General features: G+C 37.6%; 1 protein-coding gene across 22 annotated transcripts in view; it reads right to left on the reverse strand.

The window, feature by feature from the left end:
* The window catches only part of GTF2I (general transcription factor IIi), a 114,891-nt gene that overhangs the window by 61,050 nt on the left and 34,037 nt on the right, over nt 1–19,804 (reverse strand). For all 22 annotated transcript variants that reach the window (XM_045204543.3, XM_045204542.3, XM_045204540.3 and 19 more), the window contains 6 exons: nt 18,824–18,958; nt 17,596–17,779; nt 17,389–17,417; nt 11,150–11,204; nt 10,608–10,651; nt 1,877–1,954 (listed from right to left, as the gene is read on the reverse strand). In XM_045204543.3, coding sequence (XP_045060478.1) covers nt 1,877–1,954; nt 10,608–10,651; nt 11,150–11,204; nt 17,389–17,417; nt 17,596–17,779; nt 18,824–18,958 — 525 coding nt within the window. The remainder of the gene's footprint in view (nt 1–1,876; nt 1,955–10,607; nt 10,652–11,149; nt 11,205–17,388; nt 17,418–17,595; nt 17,780–18,823; nt 18,959–19,804) is intronic.

Raw genomic sequence — 19,804 nt, forward strand, 5'->3', positions numbered from 1 at the left:
ATCCTGGTCAACATGACAGAAATGTTAAAGAGACAATACTAAACAGAAAGGTAAAGTTATTATTTTAAAAATTAAACAATCTGTTGAAAAAAAGAATATTAAACAGTATTTAATAAATTTATACATGTTTTTAAGGTACTAACAACTGCTATGAAGGTTAAATATCTTCCAAAATTTTAACTTTTTAATTAAAAACCTTCACATTTATCTCAAGCTTTTAGCCATGCAATTCCTAATGTCACAAGCAATAAAATGTTCAAAACTGACAGATAAAAATCATGAAATTCACTATAAAACAGTTTAATATATGGATACAGGTATTCATTCCCATTACAAAACAGAATAAATTAATTCATAACACTTTTGTAATATTCTGGAACTGATAATGGCTTAGCTCCTTAAATGAACTAATCCTATTATGCAAATGTATATTAAAACCGAAATGAGGTCTAAGATATTCACTAAAATGACTGTACAGAATTAAGACTGACCACGTAGGTGTTGACGAGGATGTGAAGCAATCTGAACTAGCGTACACTGCTGAAGGAAATGTAAAATAGTATACTCATGCACTGTGCAAAGCAGTTTGGCAGTTTCTTAAAAAGTTGAATACCTACCATATATGTCCCAGCTATTCCATTTCTAGGAATCTACTCAAGAGAAAGGAAGGCATATTTCCACACAAGAATTTGCACACAAAAGTTGACAGCAGCTTTATTTCCTAACAGCCCAAACTGGAAACAACTAAATGTCCATCAATAAGCAAAGGGACAAACAAATTGCAGTATAGCCATACAATAGAATAGTACCCAGAAATAAAATGGAACTAGCTATTGGTATATGCAACACCATGGGTGAATTTCAAAACAATTGTATGGAATGAAGGAATTCACAGCACACCACCCCCCCAAGAAAACCAGTACATACTTGGTGATGATTCCATTTATATAAATTTCTAAAAAATGGAAACTAATCTAAAATGATAGAAAACATATCAGTGGTTGCTTGGGGAGGGGCAGTGAATTGACAAAGGGACACAAGGCAACTTGGAGGTTATGGACATTCCATTATCTTGATTGAAGTGAAGATGGTTTGATAGGCATATACAAAAAAACTAATCAGATTTTACTCTTTAAATGTTTTCATATAACTTATACATGCAAAAAAATTAAACTTATTATTAAATCTAGAAAACATTCTTCTAAACTAAAATCCATTAAGGCTTAAAAGCAAAATTCATTGTGAAATTATAAACTTTAATTCCTTCCTCATAATCAAGCAAAAAGATATGTAATAAAAAATAGCTAAAACTTATTGTCTTACTTTTTATAGATTTTTAAGATAATAATAATGTTTACACAGTTGTTTTTGTTGCACAAATAGAACTATTAAAGTTTCAATGCCCAAGCCGAATAGCTCAGTTGGTTAGAGCATCCATCCAATTCACCAAGGTTGTGGGTTTGATCCCCAGCCAGAGCACATACAAGAACCAACCAATGAATGTATAATATGTGGAACAACAAATCGATGTTCCTCTCTCCCACTCCCCAGAATTAATTTTTTTTTAATTTTTAAAAAGAACTATTAAAGTTTCAGATCATTCATGCCTTGCAAATATCAGAAACTGGAATTGAATTCTAGGTTGTGCCACTTTTACTATACCTTTCAAGAATACTAATGGCTTTTCTACATTTCCCCTGTAATTCAGTTTAATGTACTAATTTTTTAAATCTATTTTATTCTAGTATATATTACAGGTACACATGCCAATCGAGGAACAATAAATAAAAAGTATTGAAAGAACTCAGGCAATTGATAAATTTAAATTTTCACCAGTAATAACTTTTGGAAAGAACAATTGTATTAATAGGATTACCTTGAATGTTATATTGATAGTAATCAGGATCTTCTGATTCTTCCTTCACTGTCACAGCTGCCATTTCCAAGGAAATACCTGTAAAAGCAAATGAAATTATGTGATTATGCTTCAGGACATTCAGTTAAGTGGTACAGGGAAATCTCTTCTGCCCTCCTAATAATGCAGTGTAGTGCATTTGTTAAAGACTTCCAAAGGACGAAAGGACGCTAGGCAGCGGGGCTTGGAGGTAGTAGGGAATGGTGGTGGGAATGACCTAAAATCCAACCTAGACAAAGTTTTTACTACTATTAATATTCTGGGATTTTTTTGCTGCTAATTTTTTCTCTGACAGTTCTTATCTTTGGAATTAAAGAAAATCAGTCATATTCTGTATTCATTCACTATTAAAAATACTTTTACCAGCCACTGAAAATTACTTGTGAGTATTGGTTTTAACAACTCAATATTTCAAGAGTAACGATGGCATAATTTTTACCCATTTTAATAATGAGATACACTGATTTTTTCCCTCCTAAAAAATTCCTTTGTTAATAAGGGTACAAAAGCACACTTTTCTGTATAATCCTTTGCCCACAATCAGAGGGTTGATAAGCTGAAGTGGACTTTTGTAGCCAGGTATAAAAGCACTCATGTGCACTGGCTGGCGTGGCTCAGTGGATTGAGCACTGGCCTGAGAACCAAAGGGTCCCTCCCTGGTTAGGTTCCCAGTCAGGGCACATGCCTTGGTTGTGGGCCAGGTCCCCAGTAGGGGGCGTGTGAGAGGCAACCACACATTGATGTTTTGCTCCCTCCCGTCTCCTCTGTCTAAAAATAAAATTTTAAAAAAATAAAAATAAAAAATAAAATAACAGCACTCATGTTATATAATTCCACATACAGAAAGGTCAAAATTAGGGAAAAGAAATCTGTGTTATTAGAACTGGAATAATGGCAATTATACCTCAATAAAGCTGAAGAAAAAATAAAATAAAGCACATACAACTCTGGTTAAAAAAATAAGCAAGTGGTTGACTTTGGGAGAAGAGTAATGAGAGGGGACAGGAGAGGGCCTTCTTGGCACATCATTACTGTTCAGTGTTCCGATGTGAGTGTTAGGTTACAGAGGTGTGCTTATTTTTTATCTATACTTTATATGATATCTCAATTAAAAGTTTTAAGAAAGATTCTTAACAAATTCTTTAATAAATTCTTATTAAAGATTTATTCCTCATATACAGGGTGGGGCAAAAGTAAGTATACATTTCTTCACATGGAAAATACTACAATAATTAATAAATAATAATACAATAAAGGTGTATTCACAAGTGTAAACCTACTTTTGCCTCACTCTATTGTTAGAAAATAGGGTGAAGCCCTGGCCAGGTGACTCAGTTGGCTACGGTGTCATCTGGTACACTATAAGGTTGCGGGTTCAAGAACTAGTCAGGTCACATACCTAAGTTGTGGGGTTATGGGTTCAACTGCCAGTTGGAGTGAGTACAGGAAGCAACCAACCGATACTTCTCTTTCTCCCTCTCTCCCTCCCTTCCTCTCTCTCTCTCTCTCAAATCAATAAACATATCCTCAGTTATAAGAATTTTTTTTTTAAAGGGTGAAAAAGGTAAAGGGATTAAAAAGTACAAATTGGCAGTTACTAAATGGTCACAAGGATGTAAAGTACGGCATAGAGAACACAGTCAATAATATTGTTAATAATTAGATATGGTATTGGGGGTGTACTAGACTTATTTATAGGGGGGAATCACTTCATTAGTTATATAAGTGTCTAACCACTATGCTATATACCTGAAACCAATATAATGCTGAATGTCAACTGTAACTGAAAAAAAATTTTAATAATTAAAAAAATAAATGAACATCCCTTGCTGAGCAGTCTAATGAGGCTAGATTGTAGGAGCTTTCAAAAAAAAAAAGTTGTTTTCCTCATATGATTGCAGGATTAAGTAATACTCTCAGATAGCTTTAAGAAATAAACAACATGGTGGTAAAATGTGAATAGTTTAATTACTAAAAAAAAAAAAAAAAAAAGGAACAAATGGGTGTGTGTACACATTTCAGACTAAGATACTCCACCATAATCATACCAGTCCTGTCATGAACTTAATATTGCATTGGTATCATGTGATTGGAGAAGTTTTGCAAAGAATATTTTCAACTAAAGAAAATAGCTTTCACCCTGGCTGCTGTGGCTCAGTGGACAGAGTGCCAGCCTGCAAACTGAAAGGTCGCTGTTTCGATTCCCAGTCAAGGCACATGCTTGGTTGTAGGCCAGGTCCCCGTTGGGGGCGTGCAAGAGGCAACCCATCAATGTTTGTCTCCCTCTCTTTTTCCTTCTCTTACCCTCTCTAAGAATAAATAAATAAAATCTTAAAAAAAAAAAAAAAAGAAATACCTTTCAAAAAGAGTTAGATTGATATGCAAAAGGACATTGTTCTCTAAAGCAACCAGCAAAGAAGGGGTTACTCTATGGGCTGCGACTGCCAATGGGGAAACTGGTTGGCTGCCACAGCATGGTCAGGGAACATGTCTGGAAGCCCTGGGATTCTGTGGGCTGCCTCTTCAGTACATCCTGTTTATCAGTAAAAGTTAACGGAAAATCAAAACAAACAAAAACGAGGCAGATCCACTGGGGATTCAGACCCTTCAGGAATAAAGGTCTGGGTCACCTCAACCCAGCTGAAGAACTTTACCAACTAAGGCCCTGGCTAAAAGCAAATGAAACACAAATCAAATGGGTAACGAGTTAAGGAAGGTATAAATTCTTACAAGGTGCAGAAACGTGGACACTGTGCATAGTATATTCCTTGTTATGAGTATGTTTCTGTGAATACTATGTATTTGGACATGTTAACTGTTCTCCCTTATCCTTCAAATTACTGTTTTACAGAAGTATTGTTGGCATTTCCTTTACCATTTAGCCGTTAGATAAGAGAATAGTCAAATGGGTAAGGAGTGAATCTGAGGAGGAATTAATACAGCTCGTGACTGGACAGTAAACCAAACTCCCCGAGATGAGTACAATGACTGCTGGAGCACTGCATCGCACTTCGGGGAGAGGGCAAAGGTGAATTGTTTTGTAAAATGGAAAGCTGTATCCAATGAGATGGGAACAGTCCTTTGTTATCCGGAAGTTAAGCTATGTGAAAAGGGTGTGTGTGAATGTTGAGTAGCGAAAGGGTAGCCTGTGCAGTCATTAGGCTGTTGTCCCAGTTCCAGATCTACCCTCTTGGACTCTGCTGAAGCAAACCAACTGGCTCCTTGTGAGTTTCTGCCACAAAGGAACACAGCAGGGAGACCACAGGAGAGAAAAGGGTCCTGCACCTTTCTCTTAACTTCTTGTCAAGAGTCACTCACTGCTTGGTACACTATTTCAGCCTACTGAAAGCAGACCCTTCCCATGGCTGGACCCACTTAAAATTTTTCCACACTCCCAGAACGACTTTCAACATGTCCCCTAATACACCAAAAAGTACTAAATTAATAATTGCCCACCTAAGAAGTCAGAATTAGAGTTTTAGGGGTAGCAGCCAATTCCTTACACCTTGTTACTTACATGATACCTTAGTATACTCCTTTTTTTATAAAGTTAGTAACTATAACTCGTTAATCTTTATATTAAATTGTCTCCATTCAGCCCTGGCTGATGTGGATTGAGAGCTGGCCTCTGAACCAAAAGGTTGCTGGTTGGGTTCCCAGTCAGGGCACATGCCTGGGTTGTGGGCCAGGTCCCCAGTGGGGGGCACACGAGAGGCAACCACACCCTGATGTTTCTCTCCTTCTTCCTCCCTCTAAAAATAAAAAATGGATAAAATCTTTTTTTAAAAAATCATTCAAAGGATTATTAAATTTTTTCGAGTGCTTTTAATCTAAGTTATTATTATATCTGGAATTTGTAACACTAAAGTAAAAATCAGATTATGAATGTTTTGTTTTCAGTAGGTATCTAGTTCATGCTCTCTGTGTTCTATAAATATAATACCATCTGTAAAAGTTAATGGTGCCCTCTACTTTCTACTTACTTACACTTCATATTTGTATTGGTTTGTACATCTAAAGCACTGGTAAGAAAACTGGTAAAAATGTGCTTCTTTCTTATAAGGAATGCTTCTAGTAGTTCACTATTAAATATAATGATGAGGTGGCATTTACAATTATATATAATAGTCCAACCAATCACGTTAAGAATTTCTGCTGCCTTTCCATAATCTGCCCAGATTATATATTATTTCCATTAGTTCAATAACATAAAGTGAACTAAGAGATTTTCTAAAAGCAACCCTGTATTCCTAGATGAACCGTAAATCTGAAATTCACTGCATCTAAGATGATTTTTTAACTCATTTCAGAGCACAGTAAAAGGCCCACAAGGATATGCTCTACCACAGTGAGAATTCAGATATAATGCAATTATCAACTGGCTCCCATCTTCTGCAAGAGGTCAAACCGAACATGTCATTATTTTGCAATGACATGAAAATGCATTTTACATAATGGAAATGTTTGCACCCCACGATAGCCTATGTTCAGGTTATGTATTTTAATTATTTCTTTGATAAGAAAATACTGTAGCCCTGGCTGGTGTGGCTCAGCGGACTGAGCGCCAGCCTGTGAACCGAAGGGCTGCCAATTCGATTCACTGTCAGGGCACATGCCTGGGTTGTCCCCAGCTGGAGGCAAGAGACAGGCAACCGACTGATGTTCATCTCCCAGTCTTTCTCCCTCCATTTCCTTCTCTGTGAAAATACATAAATAAATTCTTTTAAAAAAAGAAAATACTGTAAATATCCATTTTTTCTTTGCCATCACAGAGGCTAATGATAAAACATATACAAGATCTCTTAAACTTATGTATTACTTCTAAAAGATGAAGTTGCTTTCATTCTGAGTTTTATCACAGAATCAGAATTACAAAAAAAATTGTAACACAATTGTAATCAAGTCATGAAGAGCTGCATCCTCTTTAAGCAAAAACACTTGTGCCCCTAGAAATGGAACATGACAAGAAAGCAAACATTAGGTAAAAGTTTCCAGATCACACTCAGATCTGAGAGAACCTGAACAGGAAAAATAATTGCAACTATACAGTAAAAGTGGAAAAAGGAAAAGTATTTTTTTTATATATTTTATTTATTTATTTAGAGAGAGCGGAAGGGAAGGAGAAAGAGAGGGAGAGAAACATCAATGTGTGGTTGCCCCTCATGTGTCCCCAACTGGGGACCGGGCCCGCAACCCAGGCACGTGCCCTGACCGGGAATTGAACCAGCAACCCTTTGGTTCGCAAGCCCACGCTCAATCCACTGAGCTACACCAGCCAGGCAGAAAAAGGAAAAGTATTGAAAGTAAGTAGTACTGCCCAGACCAATGCAGCTCAGTTGGTTGGCCATCGCCTGGCAAAGCAAAGGGTCACCAGCTCGATGCGTGGTCAGGGCACATGCCTATAGTTGAGGCAGTTGATAGATAAGATGGTTCTCTCACACATCGATGTTTCTCTCTGTCTCTTTCTCCCTCCCTTCCCCTTTCTCTAAAAAAGTAAATAAATAAAATCTTTTTTAAAAAGAGAAACAGAAAAGAAAGTAAATAGTATAATAATGATATCCTTGCCCTGGCCAGGGTGGCTCAGTTGGTCAGAGCGTCAACCCGTACACCAAAGGGTTGAGGTTCAATTCCCAATCAGGGCGTAAATGGGAGACAACCAATCAATGTTTCTCTCTCCCCCTGCCCTCCTCTCTAAAATCAGTAAATACTAAAAACATAATAATGATATCCTCATTTTCTGTATGTTAACAGGAAACAAAACCAAATTTTAAAACTACATAAAATACAATGTGGTACTAGGATAAAAATAAGTATTAGAGTTCAAGGGAATAGAAATGAAGGTAAATTTGGCCACATGACTTTTGACAAAAATGCTAAGGCAATCTAATGAAGAAAGGATATCTTTTCAATAAATGGTGCTGGGACAACAGTATATCCACATAAAAAATGAATTTAGACCCTTACTCAACCACATGTACAAAAATTAATTTAAAATGGATCTTAGGTCTAAATATAATAGCTAAAACTATAAAATTCAAGAAGAAAACATAACTGTAATAATCTTTATCACTTAGGTGGGCAAAGTTTTTCTCATATAACACCAGAAGCACAAGCAATTAGAAAAAATTGGAAAACTGGGTTGCATCCAAATAAAACTTATTAGGCTTCAAAACAAAACCATTAAAAAATGAAGGAAAAAACCCTGACCAGTGTGGCTCAGTGGGTTAAGCATCATCCCACAAAGTAAAAGGTTACAAGTTCAAATCCCAGTCAAGGCACATGCCTGGGTTGAGGGTTCAGTCCCCCTTTGGGGTGCATACGAGAGGCAACCGATCAATGTTTCTCTCTAACATTGATACTCTGTCTCCCTCCCTTCCCCTCTCTCTAAAAATAAATAAATAAAATCTTTTAAAAAAATTTTAAGGGGGATAAAAGGGGACTAAGTGGTAAGGGGAAAAATGAAATAAAAAATAAATAAAGTTTTAAATGAAGAAACAAAAGCCACAGACTAGAATATATGTATGAAACCTTATCTCTGCCCTGGCTGGTATAGCTCAGTGGATTGGGCGTGGGCTGCGAACCAAAGGATTGCCGGTTTGATTCCCAGTCGGGGCACATGCCTGGGTTGTGGGCCAGGTCCCAGGTAGTGGGTGCGCAAGAGGCAACACACACTGATATTTTTCTCCCTCTCTTTCTCCTTCTCTTCCCCTCTCTCTAAAAATGAATAAATAAAATCTTTAAAGAAAAAAAAAGAAACCTTATCTCTGATAATAGACCTATAGGCAGAATATATAAAGAGCTCATATAACTAAAAAAAAAAAGCAAGAAAACAAACAATCCAATTTAAAATTGGGCAAAAGATTTAAATAGACTTTTTTAAAAAGATTTTATTTATTTTTAGAAAGATGTAAAGGGAGGGAGAAAGAGGGAGTGAATTGTTGATGTGTGAAAGATACATCAACTGGTTGCCTCTCACATGCCCCCAGCGAGGGACCTGGCCTGGAATCGAACCAACAACCTGAGTTCGCAGGCCAGCACTCAATCCACTGAGCCACACCAGCCAGAGATAAACAGACATTTCAACAAACGTGATATATGATTGGCTAATAAGCATATGAAAACATGCTCAAAACTGTTAGGAAAATGAAATTAAAACCACGGTCATATGATATTCTAGACACAGTAAAAAGATCAGTGATAGCCAGTTGTCAGGGGAAAGAAATGAGAAGGCAAAGCACAGAGAATTTTTAGGACAGTGAAACTACTCTGTATGTTACTGTAATAGTGGATACATGTCATTATACACTTGTTAAAATCCACAGAATGTACAAGACACAACCCTAATGCAAACTATGGACTTTGAGAGATCATGATGTGTCAAGGTAGGTTCATCAATATGAACAATGTACCACTCTGATGTGGGATGCTAATATTCCCATTAGCAAGGGAGGCTGTGCATGTGTGGAGGTAGAAAGTGTATGGGAACACTTTCTACTTTCTGTCCAATTTTGCTAAATCTGCCATAAAATGTCTATTTAAAAGCAAAAAAAGGGAAAAGAAAACACCCACTATGACAGATATAATAAAAAAAAAAAGACAGACAGTAACAAGTGCTGACCAAGATATGGAGAAAGGGAAACCCTCATACACTGGTGTTAAGACATGAAATGGTGCAGGCACTTGGGAAAACAGTTTGTCGGTAGCTCGAGTTAAGCACAGAATTACCATAGACACAGCAACACTCCTAGGTATTCACTCAGACAAAATGAAAACATATTTCCACACAAAGACAAATAAGTGGATGTTCACAGCAGTGGTATTCAAAACAACCAAAAAGTGGGAAAAACTTAAGATGTCTACACCAAAGGGTATTTGGATGAAGAAAAGATAGTATATTAGTAGAATGGAATTAACATTCAGGTATGAACTATTTAAATGCACTATAACGTTTTTTGAAGATGAGCCTCAAAACACAATGCAAAGTAAAAGAAGCAAAATGTAAAACATATACTGTTTGATTCCACGTGTATTAAATGTCTATTAAACCCGAATCAGTGTTGGGAACAGAGAGTGACTCAAAATGGGAACTCAGTTTCTAGTTGGGGTGATGGAAATGTTCTAAAGTTAGACTGTGGTGACCAATGCAAAACTGTATACCTACTGAACATCACTGAATTATACACTTAAGATAGGTAAATTCTGTGGCATAGAAATCTATCTCAATAAAGCTATCTAAAAAAATCTGTATGAAGTAACATTATAAACATAACATTTAAAAATCAGGAATCAGGAATCAAATAGCAAAAAAAGCTTTGAGTTAAAAAGAGTTTACTTGGAGAATAGAAAATGGGAGTGTGCAAAGGGAAAAGGAGAATAAGAGAGTAGTATTTTGATTTTTGTAAAAAAAACTAGCTGGCATTTTACATTATTTTTCCTGTATAACTGAAAAGTAAAAACTATTGAAAAAATCTGTCTACAAATGTGTAATTAGCAAATTTCTAGCTACCATTTATCAAACAAATTACTATCTTTTGAGGTTTCGTATAATATTCTAACACTAACAAATAATGTCACCATTGAAATAAGTTTGTACTTCTCATCAAAATAAGAAATGAATCAACATATAACCTACTCAATTAAAAGGCTTCTTTACTTACATTTCATAAGTGATTCTAAAAGCACTAGTACTTACCAGAATCTTCTGTGGGTTCAGTTTTCACTTTGATGGAGCCACAACTGAAAGGAAAAGGAAGCTCTGCATTGGTGAGGGCTCCTCACAGAGTCCTCAAATGCACTGGATCTCAGTACAAAATCATTCCCCTGACCAAGCTGAGTGCAAACTGAATCAACTCTGAAATTTACATATTTATTTCTTGAATATGACTTGTCAACTGAATGTAGTACTTTAATTCTAATTGAACATTTTTGGGGTGGGGGAGTATTAACAAACTAATACAGAGTAGCAAATTAACTTTCAAATTCCACTTTACCTATAAGGCTTTTCTATCTACAATCTGATCATCAGACAATCACATCAGTGTCACCTAGGAACTACTTTCATGCAGAACTAGTAAGTCAAAAACTGCATCTTCACAGGATCCCCGAATGATTCAATTGCATATTAAACTTCAAAATGTGTGACATGGGCCTTTTTACTATTCTAATAACTCAGTAATTTAAAAACTAAAACTTGGTGACATATGCAAGTTAATTAGTACTAATGAATTTTTTTACCTTCCACTTGGAGATAGCATTGACCTTTCAGCATCTGTTACCATCACACGACCACCTATATGTACAAAAAAATAGATTTAAGTTCTTACAACACTTCACATATGACTAATAATCCCAAAGGTCCTAAATATAGAATGAACTTGGAGAAGGGGAGTTCACAGTTGTGGGTCTTACTAGAGTGAGTACTGCACTAGTTTATAAGTGTCCTTTGTTCTCCCTTATAAGGAAGATAATTAGAGATGACAATGATCTAACCATTTTCATCCCCTCACCCACAGCACCCTCCCTTTAATGAAAAAGCCCTTATTTTTATCAGTAAAAAAAAAATACAGCAATATTCTATTACTTTAGAAATGTAGAGTAAGATTCCACTGATGTATAAACAATAAAGAATTCTATGAGTAGAGCTGGCTCTGAGGAACTGGAAAACAGGGGCTGCTGACAACTACATGGTTTCTTTTTAGGGTGATAAAAATGTTCTGAAATAATATGGCAGTGACAGTTATGCAGCTTGTGAATATACTAAAGCCCAATGAATTGTATACTTTAGCATCAAGAATTTTGTGTGAGGGAAGGAAGGAAGGAAGGAAGGAAGGAAGGGGCGAGCTGCCCCCACCAAATGCTGATGAAGACGTAGTCTCATACACTGCTAGTGGGAATGGAACAATCATTTGAAAACAGTCCAGCAGCTTCTTTTCTTTTCTTTTTAAAAGATTTTATTTATTTATTTTTAGAGAGAAGGGAAGAGAGGGAGAAAGAGAGGGAAATATCAATGTGTGGTGGCCTCCGGTGCGCCCCCCACTGGGGATCTGACCCACAACCCAGGCTTGTGCCCTGACTGGGAATTGAACTGGCAACCCTTTGCTTCGCAGGCCGGCACTCAATCCAGTCACACCAGCCAGGGCTGTCCAGCAGTTTCTTAAAAAGTTAAATGTATAGCTACCATATGATCTAACCATTCCAACTTTACGTATTTACCAAGGAGAATGAAAATATATATTCACCTGAAGACTTGCACTCAAATATTCATAGCACTTTCTTTATAACAGCCAAGTAATGAAAAACCAACTTTTCACGGACAGGTGAATGACTGACTAAACAAACTGTAGTGTTCCAACACAATGGAATACTACTCAGCAATTTAAAAATATGGACTGCTGATACATGAAACAACATGAATTAAGTCTCCAAACAAGAAGTCAAACAAAATCAGGTACATACTATATGGCTCCATTTACATAAAATAATCTAGAAAATGCAAACAATCTAAAGTGACAGCAGATCGGCGGTGGCCTAGGGAACAGCGGTGGAAGGACCAGAGGGAGGGATCACCCAGGGGTGTGAGGAAACTCTGGGGTAGAAGATGTATTCACGATCTTCATTGTAGTGATGGTTTCACAGTGTCAAAACTTACCAAATTGTACACTTTAAATATGTGTGGGTTTATTGGATGTAAATCTCAATAAAGCTGTTAAAATTCTTTAGAAGTGAAAAATATAATCCCATCACAATCACAACATTTTAATTACTTTGAGAGCAGTATGGCAAAGAAACCGAGTAATACAAACCCACCAAAGCAGACCACCCATTATAAAACACCCTACAGAAATATTCGTTAGTTCTGACTGGTATGGCTCAGTGGGTTGGGCGTCGTCCCGCAAATCAAAATGTCACAGGTTTGATTCCAGGTCAGAGCACATGCCAGGATTGCAGGCCTGGTCCCTGGCTGGGGGCGTGCAAGCGGCAACCGATCCATGTGTCTCTCCCTGTCTTTCTCCCTCCCTTCCCCTCTCTCGAAAAAATAAATAAACCTAAAAAAAAATCCATTGATTAATGCCCAGGCCACGACATTTGAAAGTAAGTTTCTAAAATAAAAGATTTCACAAAATACAAACAGCAGATTAAGTCTAATCTAGAAAACTTCAAGGAAAAAAAAATACTGACCATAAAAAAGTCTGAATTTTAATTTAAACGTGACAAAGAAATCTTTCTCAGTCTTAAAAAGGATATACACAGAAAAACAACAGCTACATCATAATGGCGAAAGCCTGGATGCCTTCCAGCTAATGTCTAGGACAAGGTGAAATGCTGTATTAGATGTTCTAGCCCATCAACAGAAGTTAGAAATAAAAAGCATTCATACTGCAAAAAGGTAAACTGTCTTGGTTCACACACAACATAATTCACCATGTAGAAAGCCCAGAAATAAACAGTCAGGGTCAACTAACTTTTAACAAAGATGCCAAAGCAATTCTAGAGGAAAGAATAGTCTTTTCAACAAATTCTGCTGGCACAAACTGATTATGAATTTATACCCTTACCATGTACCAAAATTATCTCAAAATTGAAAGTATATCTAAGAACTAAAGCTATAAAACTTAACAGAAGAAAACATAACAAATCTTCAGGATCTTGGGATATGGCGACAGTCTCTTAGATAACATCAAAAGCACAGTAATAAAAAGTAAAATGAACGCCACAAAATTTTTTAAAACTTTTTTTCCTCGAAGAACATTATCAAGCAAGTGAAAAGGCAATTTGTAGAGGTAGAGAAAATATTTATAGGGAGAATATATAAAGAACTTTTGTAACTCAGTAATAAAAATACAAATAACCTGATTAAAACACATGGAAAGGGCCCTGGTTGATGTGGCTCAGTGGACTGAGTGCTGGCCTGGGAACTGAAAGGTTGCTGGTTCGATTCCCTGTCAGCAAACATGCCTGGGGTGCCTGGGTTGTGGGCCAGATCCCCAGTTGAAGGTATGTGAGAGGCAACCAATCAATGTATTTCTCACACATCAAAGTTTCTCTCCCTCTTTTTCTCCCTCCTTCCCCTCTCTCTAATAAATAAATAAAATCTTAAAAAAAAAAAAAAAACCACAGGGAGAGTATCTGATTACACATTTCTCTAAAGAATATATACACTGAATAGCCAGTAAGCACATGAAAAGATACTTAACTTTAGTAATTAGGGTTACACAAATCAAAACCATAGTGAAATCCCATTTCACACTCATTGGGATGGCAAAAACCAAAGGGGTGTGGAGGAACTTGAACCCTCAAGCAGTGCTGGTAAGAACATTAAATGGTACAGTCACTTTGGATAAGTTTGGCAGTTTCTCAGTTAAATGAGAAATTGCACTCTGATCCAGCATTTCCACTCCTGGGTATACATATATCCAAGAGAAATTCAAGTACATAAAGATAAAAACTTGTTTAATTATGGTCATAGTATTATTGGTAATAACAGCCAAGTGGGAACTATCTAAATGTCTATCAACTGATAAATGGGTAAATGGGTGGTATAGTCATGCAATGGAATACTTAATATTCAGTAAGAAAAAAGAAAAAAATAATGATATGCCCAACAACCTAGATCAGGGGTGTCCAACCTTTTGGCATCTCTGGGCCACGATGGAAGAAGAGCTGTCTTGGGCCACACATTAAATACACAAACACTAACAAAAACACAAAAATCTCTTAATATTTAAAGTAAACTTATAATTTTGTGTTGGGCCGCATTCATAGCCATCCTGGGCCAAGGTTGTCTCAAATGAATTATGCTGAGTGAAAAAAGCTAATTTCTTTTTTTTTTTTTTTAAATATATTTATTGATTATGCTATTACAGTTGTCCCATTTCCCCCCCCCCACTCCACTCCATCCTGCCCACCCCCCTCCCTCCCACATTCCCCCCCCATAGTTCATGTCCATGGGTCATACTAATAAGTTCTTTGGCTTCTACATTTCCTACACTATTTTTACCCTCCCCCTGTCTATTTTCCACCTATCATCTATGCTACTTATTCTCTGTACCTTTACCCCCCTCTCCCCCTCCCACTCCCTTATTGACAACCCTCATGTTCTAGTTGTTTGCCTAGTTTGCTCTCGTTTTTGTTTTATGTGTGGTCGTTAATAACTGTGAGTTTGCTGTCATTTTTACTGTTCCTATTTTTGATCTTTTTCTTAGGTAACTCCCTTTAACATTTCACATAATAAGGGCTTGGTGATGATGAGCCTCTTCAACTTGACCTTATCTGAGAAGCACTTTATCCTCCCTTCCATTCTAAATGATAGCTTTGCTGGATACAGTAATCTTGGACGTAGGTCCTTGCGTTTAATCTTGGGTAATGTAATTATGATGTGTCTTGTTGTGTTCCTCCTTGGGTCCAGCTTCTTTGGGGCTCTCTGAGCTTCCTGGACTTCCCGGAAGTCTATTTCCTTTGCCAGATCGGGGAAGTTCTCCATTATTTGTTCAAATAAGTTTTCAATTTTTTGTTCTTCCTCTTCTCCTTCTGGCACCCCTATAATTCGGATGTTGGAACGTTTCAAGGTGTCCTGGAGGTTCCTAAGCCTCTCCTCATTTTTCCAAGTTCTTGTTTCTTCATTCTTTTCTGGTTGAATGTTTGTTTCTTCCTTCTGGTCCATACCATTGATTTGAGTCCCAGTTTCCTTCTCATCACTATTGGTTCCCTGTACATTTTCCTTTGTTTCTCTTAGCATAGGCTTCATTTTTTCATCTGTTTTTCGAATAGATTCAACCAAGTCTGTGAGCATATTGATAACCAGTGCTTTGAACTGTGCATCCGATAGGTTGGCTATCTCTTCGTCGCTTAGTTGTATTTTTTCTGGAGCTTTGAAGTGTTCTGTCATTTGGGCCATTTTTTTTGTTTGTTTGTCTTGGCGCGTCTGTTACTTTAAGGGGAGGAGCCTTAGGTGTTCACCGGGGCTGGGTAATGCTGGTCACTGCGCTGTGATGCTGTACGTGGGGGCGGGGCCGAGAGGGAGCAATGGCGCCCGCTTCACTCTCCTCCGGATTTCAGTCTTTCACTCCGCTGCCCACAATCAAACTGGGCCCCTCTGGTGCTGGTTCCCGAGTAAGTGGGCCTGTGCACACTCTAGGCCCCTGTGGGTCTCTCCAACGACCTCTCCTGTGAGGCTGGGAGTCTCTCCTGCTGCCGCTCCAAGCCCGAGGGGCGCTTTCAATCAGAGGTTTGAGGCTTTATTTCCCCGAGCTGGAGCCCTGGGTTGCGCAGCGGTCTGCTTCTCTGCCGGCCGTTCGTCCGGTTTATCAGTCTGGATGAATGATTATTTTCTGTTTCCTTGGTGTTGGTCCCCCTTGCTGTTCGATTCTCTGTCGGTTCTGGTTGTGCGAGGAGGCGCAGTGTGTCTACCTACGCCGCCATCTTGGTTCTCCCCGAAAAAAGCTAATTTCAAGGCCCTGGCCAGTAGCTCAGCTGGTTGAAGCATCGTCCCGAAGTCACATGTTGTAAGGATACAGCCTATTTATTTCAATTATATAACATTCATTAAGTAACAGATGGGGATGATGAAAATATTCTAAAATTAAACTGTGGCAATGGTTATAAAACTGTTTTTAAATTTTTTAATTGTACATCTTCCAAAAATCACTGGATGATATACTTAAAATTGGTGAATTTTATGGCTTGTCAATTATACCTCAATAAAGCTTCTAAAAATGAATCTTTTCATCATCATGAGAACAAAATAAATGTTATTTAACAGAAAACAAAGTATGTTTGGGTGTGTATACATTGTCCTTACATTTTATCCTTACACTGGTTAAGAGGTTTCCAATGACAATGGTTATTTACTTTCAAAAATCTCAAATAAACCTGGCTCCAAGGAGTCCCAGACTTCTATCACTCTTCCCATCAAACGGAATGGCTCGACTTCCCAAAAGAAAATCCTGTTCAACTCCTCCTCATTTCTTTAAGGGCTCATCTTAATGCTCTCCTCTCCATGAAAGCCTTCCTGGGCTATGAAAGAATCCTTCCTCCAACAAACTTCTGCAGTACTTTCTCTAACCATTCTTGCGGCATGTTCTTGCTCAGGTGACTTTATGGATTTTTTAAATCTTTTCCATTAGACTACCAGCACTCAAAAGCTTCAATGCTTACACATAGTCGTGTATCCCCTCCCCACACAATCCTGTGCTTAATAATTACATGCCTTTTCAATAAATATTAAATAAATTAAATCATATTCATATTGCAAGCATAAAACTTTGAATACACATCATAAACTAGCAGAGCTGCAAACAAGTCTACTTTTTCAACTCAAAGACTTTTCATTGGTTTATATAAATATAATGCCCCACTCCAAAATATCTTACATCATATTCTCGATGGAAGTAAGAGAAATCATTACAATATTTTTAATTTGGCACAACAGATTTAGGAACCCAACCGGCTATCATGCGGGCAAAGCAATCACTTACCTAGGTGCTTCTTTGGCTCTAGGAAAGGTCTGCATTAAAAGAAAACAAAAAAACTGTGAGAATACACAAACCAAAATTACTGTAGAGCATAAGTTTAAATGACTTCTACAGTAAGCATGAATTTTTTAAATATAATAAAATAAGCTGAATTATTCAATTTTATATAAATAACCTATTGGTGGGCAAGTAGGGACAAAAATCCTTTACCTCTTAATGATAAATGAAATCCCCGCTTTGTTCTCCAAAATCCATTTCAGAGTTGCAAGATCGTAGTTCTCCGGGTGTTTAAAGGCAACTCCCTCTGGAAGCCCCTGCACTACCACAGCCGACTGATCTCGCAGCATCTTCTCGTACGGAACAGGCACCACTGTTGATTTTCCTAAAGCTTTCCCTGGGGTAAGAGACAGTGGTGAGGTGATGTGGAAAGACGACAAACATCATTAAATGTTAAGAATAAAAACTAAACCATCACTTTATCATGGTTCAATAAATGGTATTCATGCTATCTTGTGACATCTAATTTCAAAACTACTATGAAATATCATAGGGCCCTAGTCCCATGTTAGCAAAACTTCTAAACCAGAAACAAATCCAAAGGGCCAAAAAGCAAGTACATAAGATACTTATATAAAACCTACAAAGAAGGATAGGAAAATGGTCGATTTCTTGCACTATTCTCTTTCTTCACAATGGTCCCCCTCTGGTATAACACAATCTTTCTTTCCATTTACAATTCAGCCTCAGAACATGGAAACCTGACAAATCCAACTGCTATCACAAAAGGCAATTTTTCATTAATATTCTCATTGAAAACTTGTTAGATGAACAAAACCTATGTTTACAAAGGGCTGTATTCTGTCAGGCTGTCAGTATGTATGAGGCAGTGAGCCCACGGATGCTGGAACTCCATCCCCCAGAGTTCAATTTTACGTACAACCTTACACCACAACCTATATCGCCCCCCCCATTACCCCTTTTTTTCCTTAAAAGAGCTTTGTTTACCACATAATTGGATTAACAAAAGGTGTTTTTTTTCCCCTGGGAAATTGGCATACATATAAAAACAAACAATTCCTTACAGATGATTACAATGTGCTGGTGCAGGTTCTCTGGTGGAGGATACTGATGGCAAAAGGCTATGCATGTGTGAGGGAGACCGGTATTTGGGAGATCTACGCACTTGCCCTTGATTTTGCTGTGACTCTAAACCTGCTCTAAGGGGCGGGGCGCGAGAGGGGGAACAGCTCTAATACTGTATTTGTTTCTGGGTTCCTTCAAACTGCAAACAAAATAAAGCTGTTCCTAATGTTAACACCCAACATTTACAGATGAATTCATTCAATTTGTGAAAGTGTGTTGTATGATGTTAAACCTACCTTTTAGAAAACTCAGTCACATAATCTATCTTTTAGAAAATTCAAGTGTATAACCTTACCATAGCAAAAGCAGAAATAGTCCTCAACGGTTTTTCTGAGTGTTTCAATCTCTACAGCATCTACACTCATCCGATTTGCCGGGGTTGTAGATTTCATTTTATGCATCTCTGCAGCCTTTTCTTCTTCTTCCACACCTGGAAAATAATTAATGATATACAAAGGCCTGTATCCATTTCTTATTATCTGCCTTTTAGTAATATTATTTTTTCCAATATTCTAACACGGTGTATATATAAACACAGAAGGGAAAGGGAAGAGGGGAACTATAAAAGTAAAAGCAAAGCCCTGAGCAGGTATCTCAGTTGTTTGGAATGTAATCCGGTACACCAAAAAGGTTGTGGGTTCGATCCCCAGTTGGGGAATGTACAGGAAGTAACTGATCAATGTTTCTTTTTCTCTCTCTCCCTCCCCCTACCAACTCCCTTCTTCTCTCTCTAAAATCAGTAACTATATCTTTGGGTGAGGATAAAATATAAAAATAAAAAGCTAGCCCTGGCTGGCGTGGTTAGTGGATCGAGGGCCAGCCTGTGAACCGAAGCTGCTGGTTTGATTCCTAGTCAGGGCACGTGCCTGGGTTGTGGGCCAGGTCTCCAGTTGGGGGGCATGCAAAAGGCAACTGATCAATGTATCTCTCACAGATTGATGTTTCTCTCCCTCTGTTTCTCCCTCCCTTCCCCTCTAAAAGTAAATAAATAAAATCTTGTAAAAAATTTTTTTAAAGTAAAAGCTAAAAGACATGTTACTTGAATGAAAATGATGATCATCTCTGACATAAGCATACCCATGACTAAAAATCCTATAAATCAGTCACTAGTTTTTATTAATTTATGAGAGAGACAGATAGACAGACATCAATTAGTTGTTCCACTTATTTATGCATTCATTGGTTGCTCCTTGTATACACCCTGATGGTAGATCGAATCCACAACCCTGATGTATGGGAATGATGTTTTAACCAACTGAGCTACCTGGCCAGGGCA

The sequence above is a fragment of the Desmodus rotundus genome, chromosome 1 (assembly GCF_022682495.2).
Source record: "Desmodus rotundus isolate HL8 chromosome 1, HLdesRot8A.1, whole genome shotgun sequence".
In the NCBI taxonomy this organism is placed as follows: Eukaryota; Metazoa; Chordata; class Mammalia; order Chiroptera; family Phyllostomidae; genus Desmodus; species Desmodus rotundus.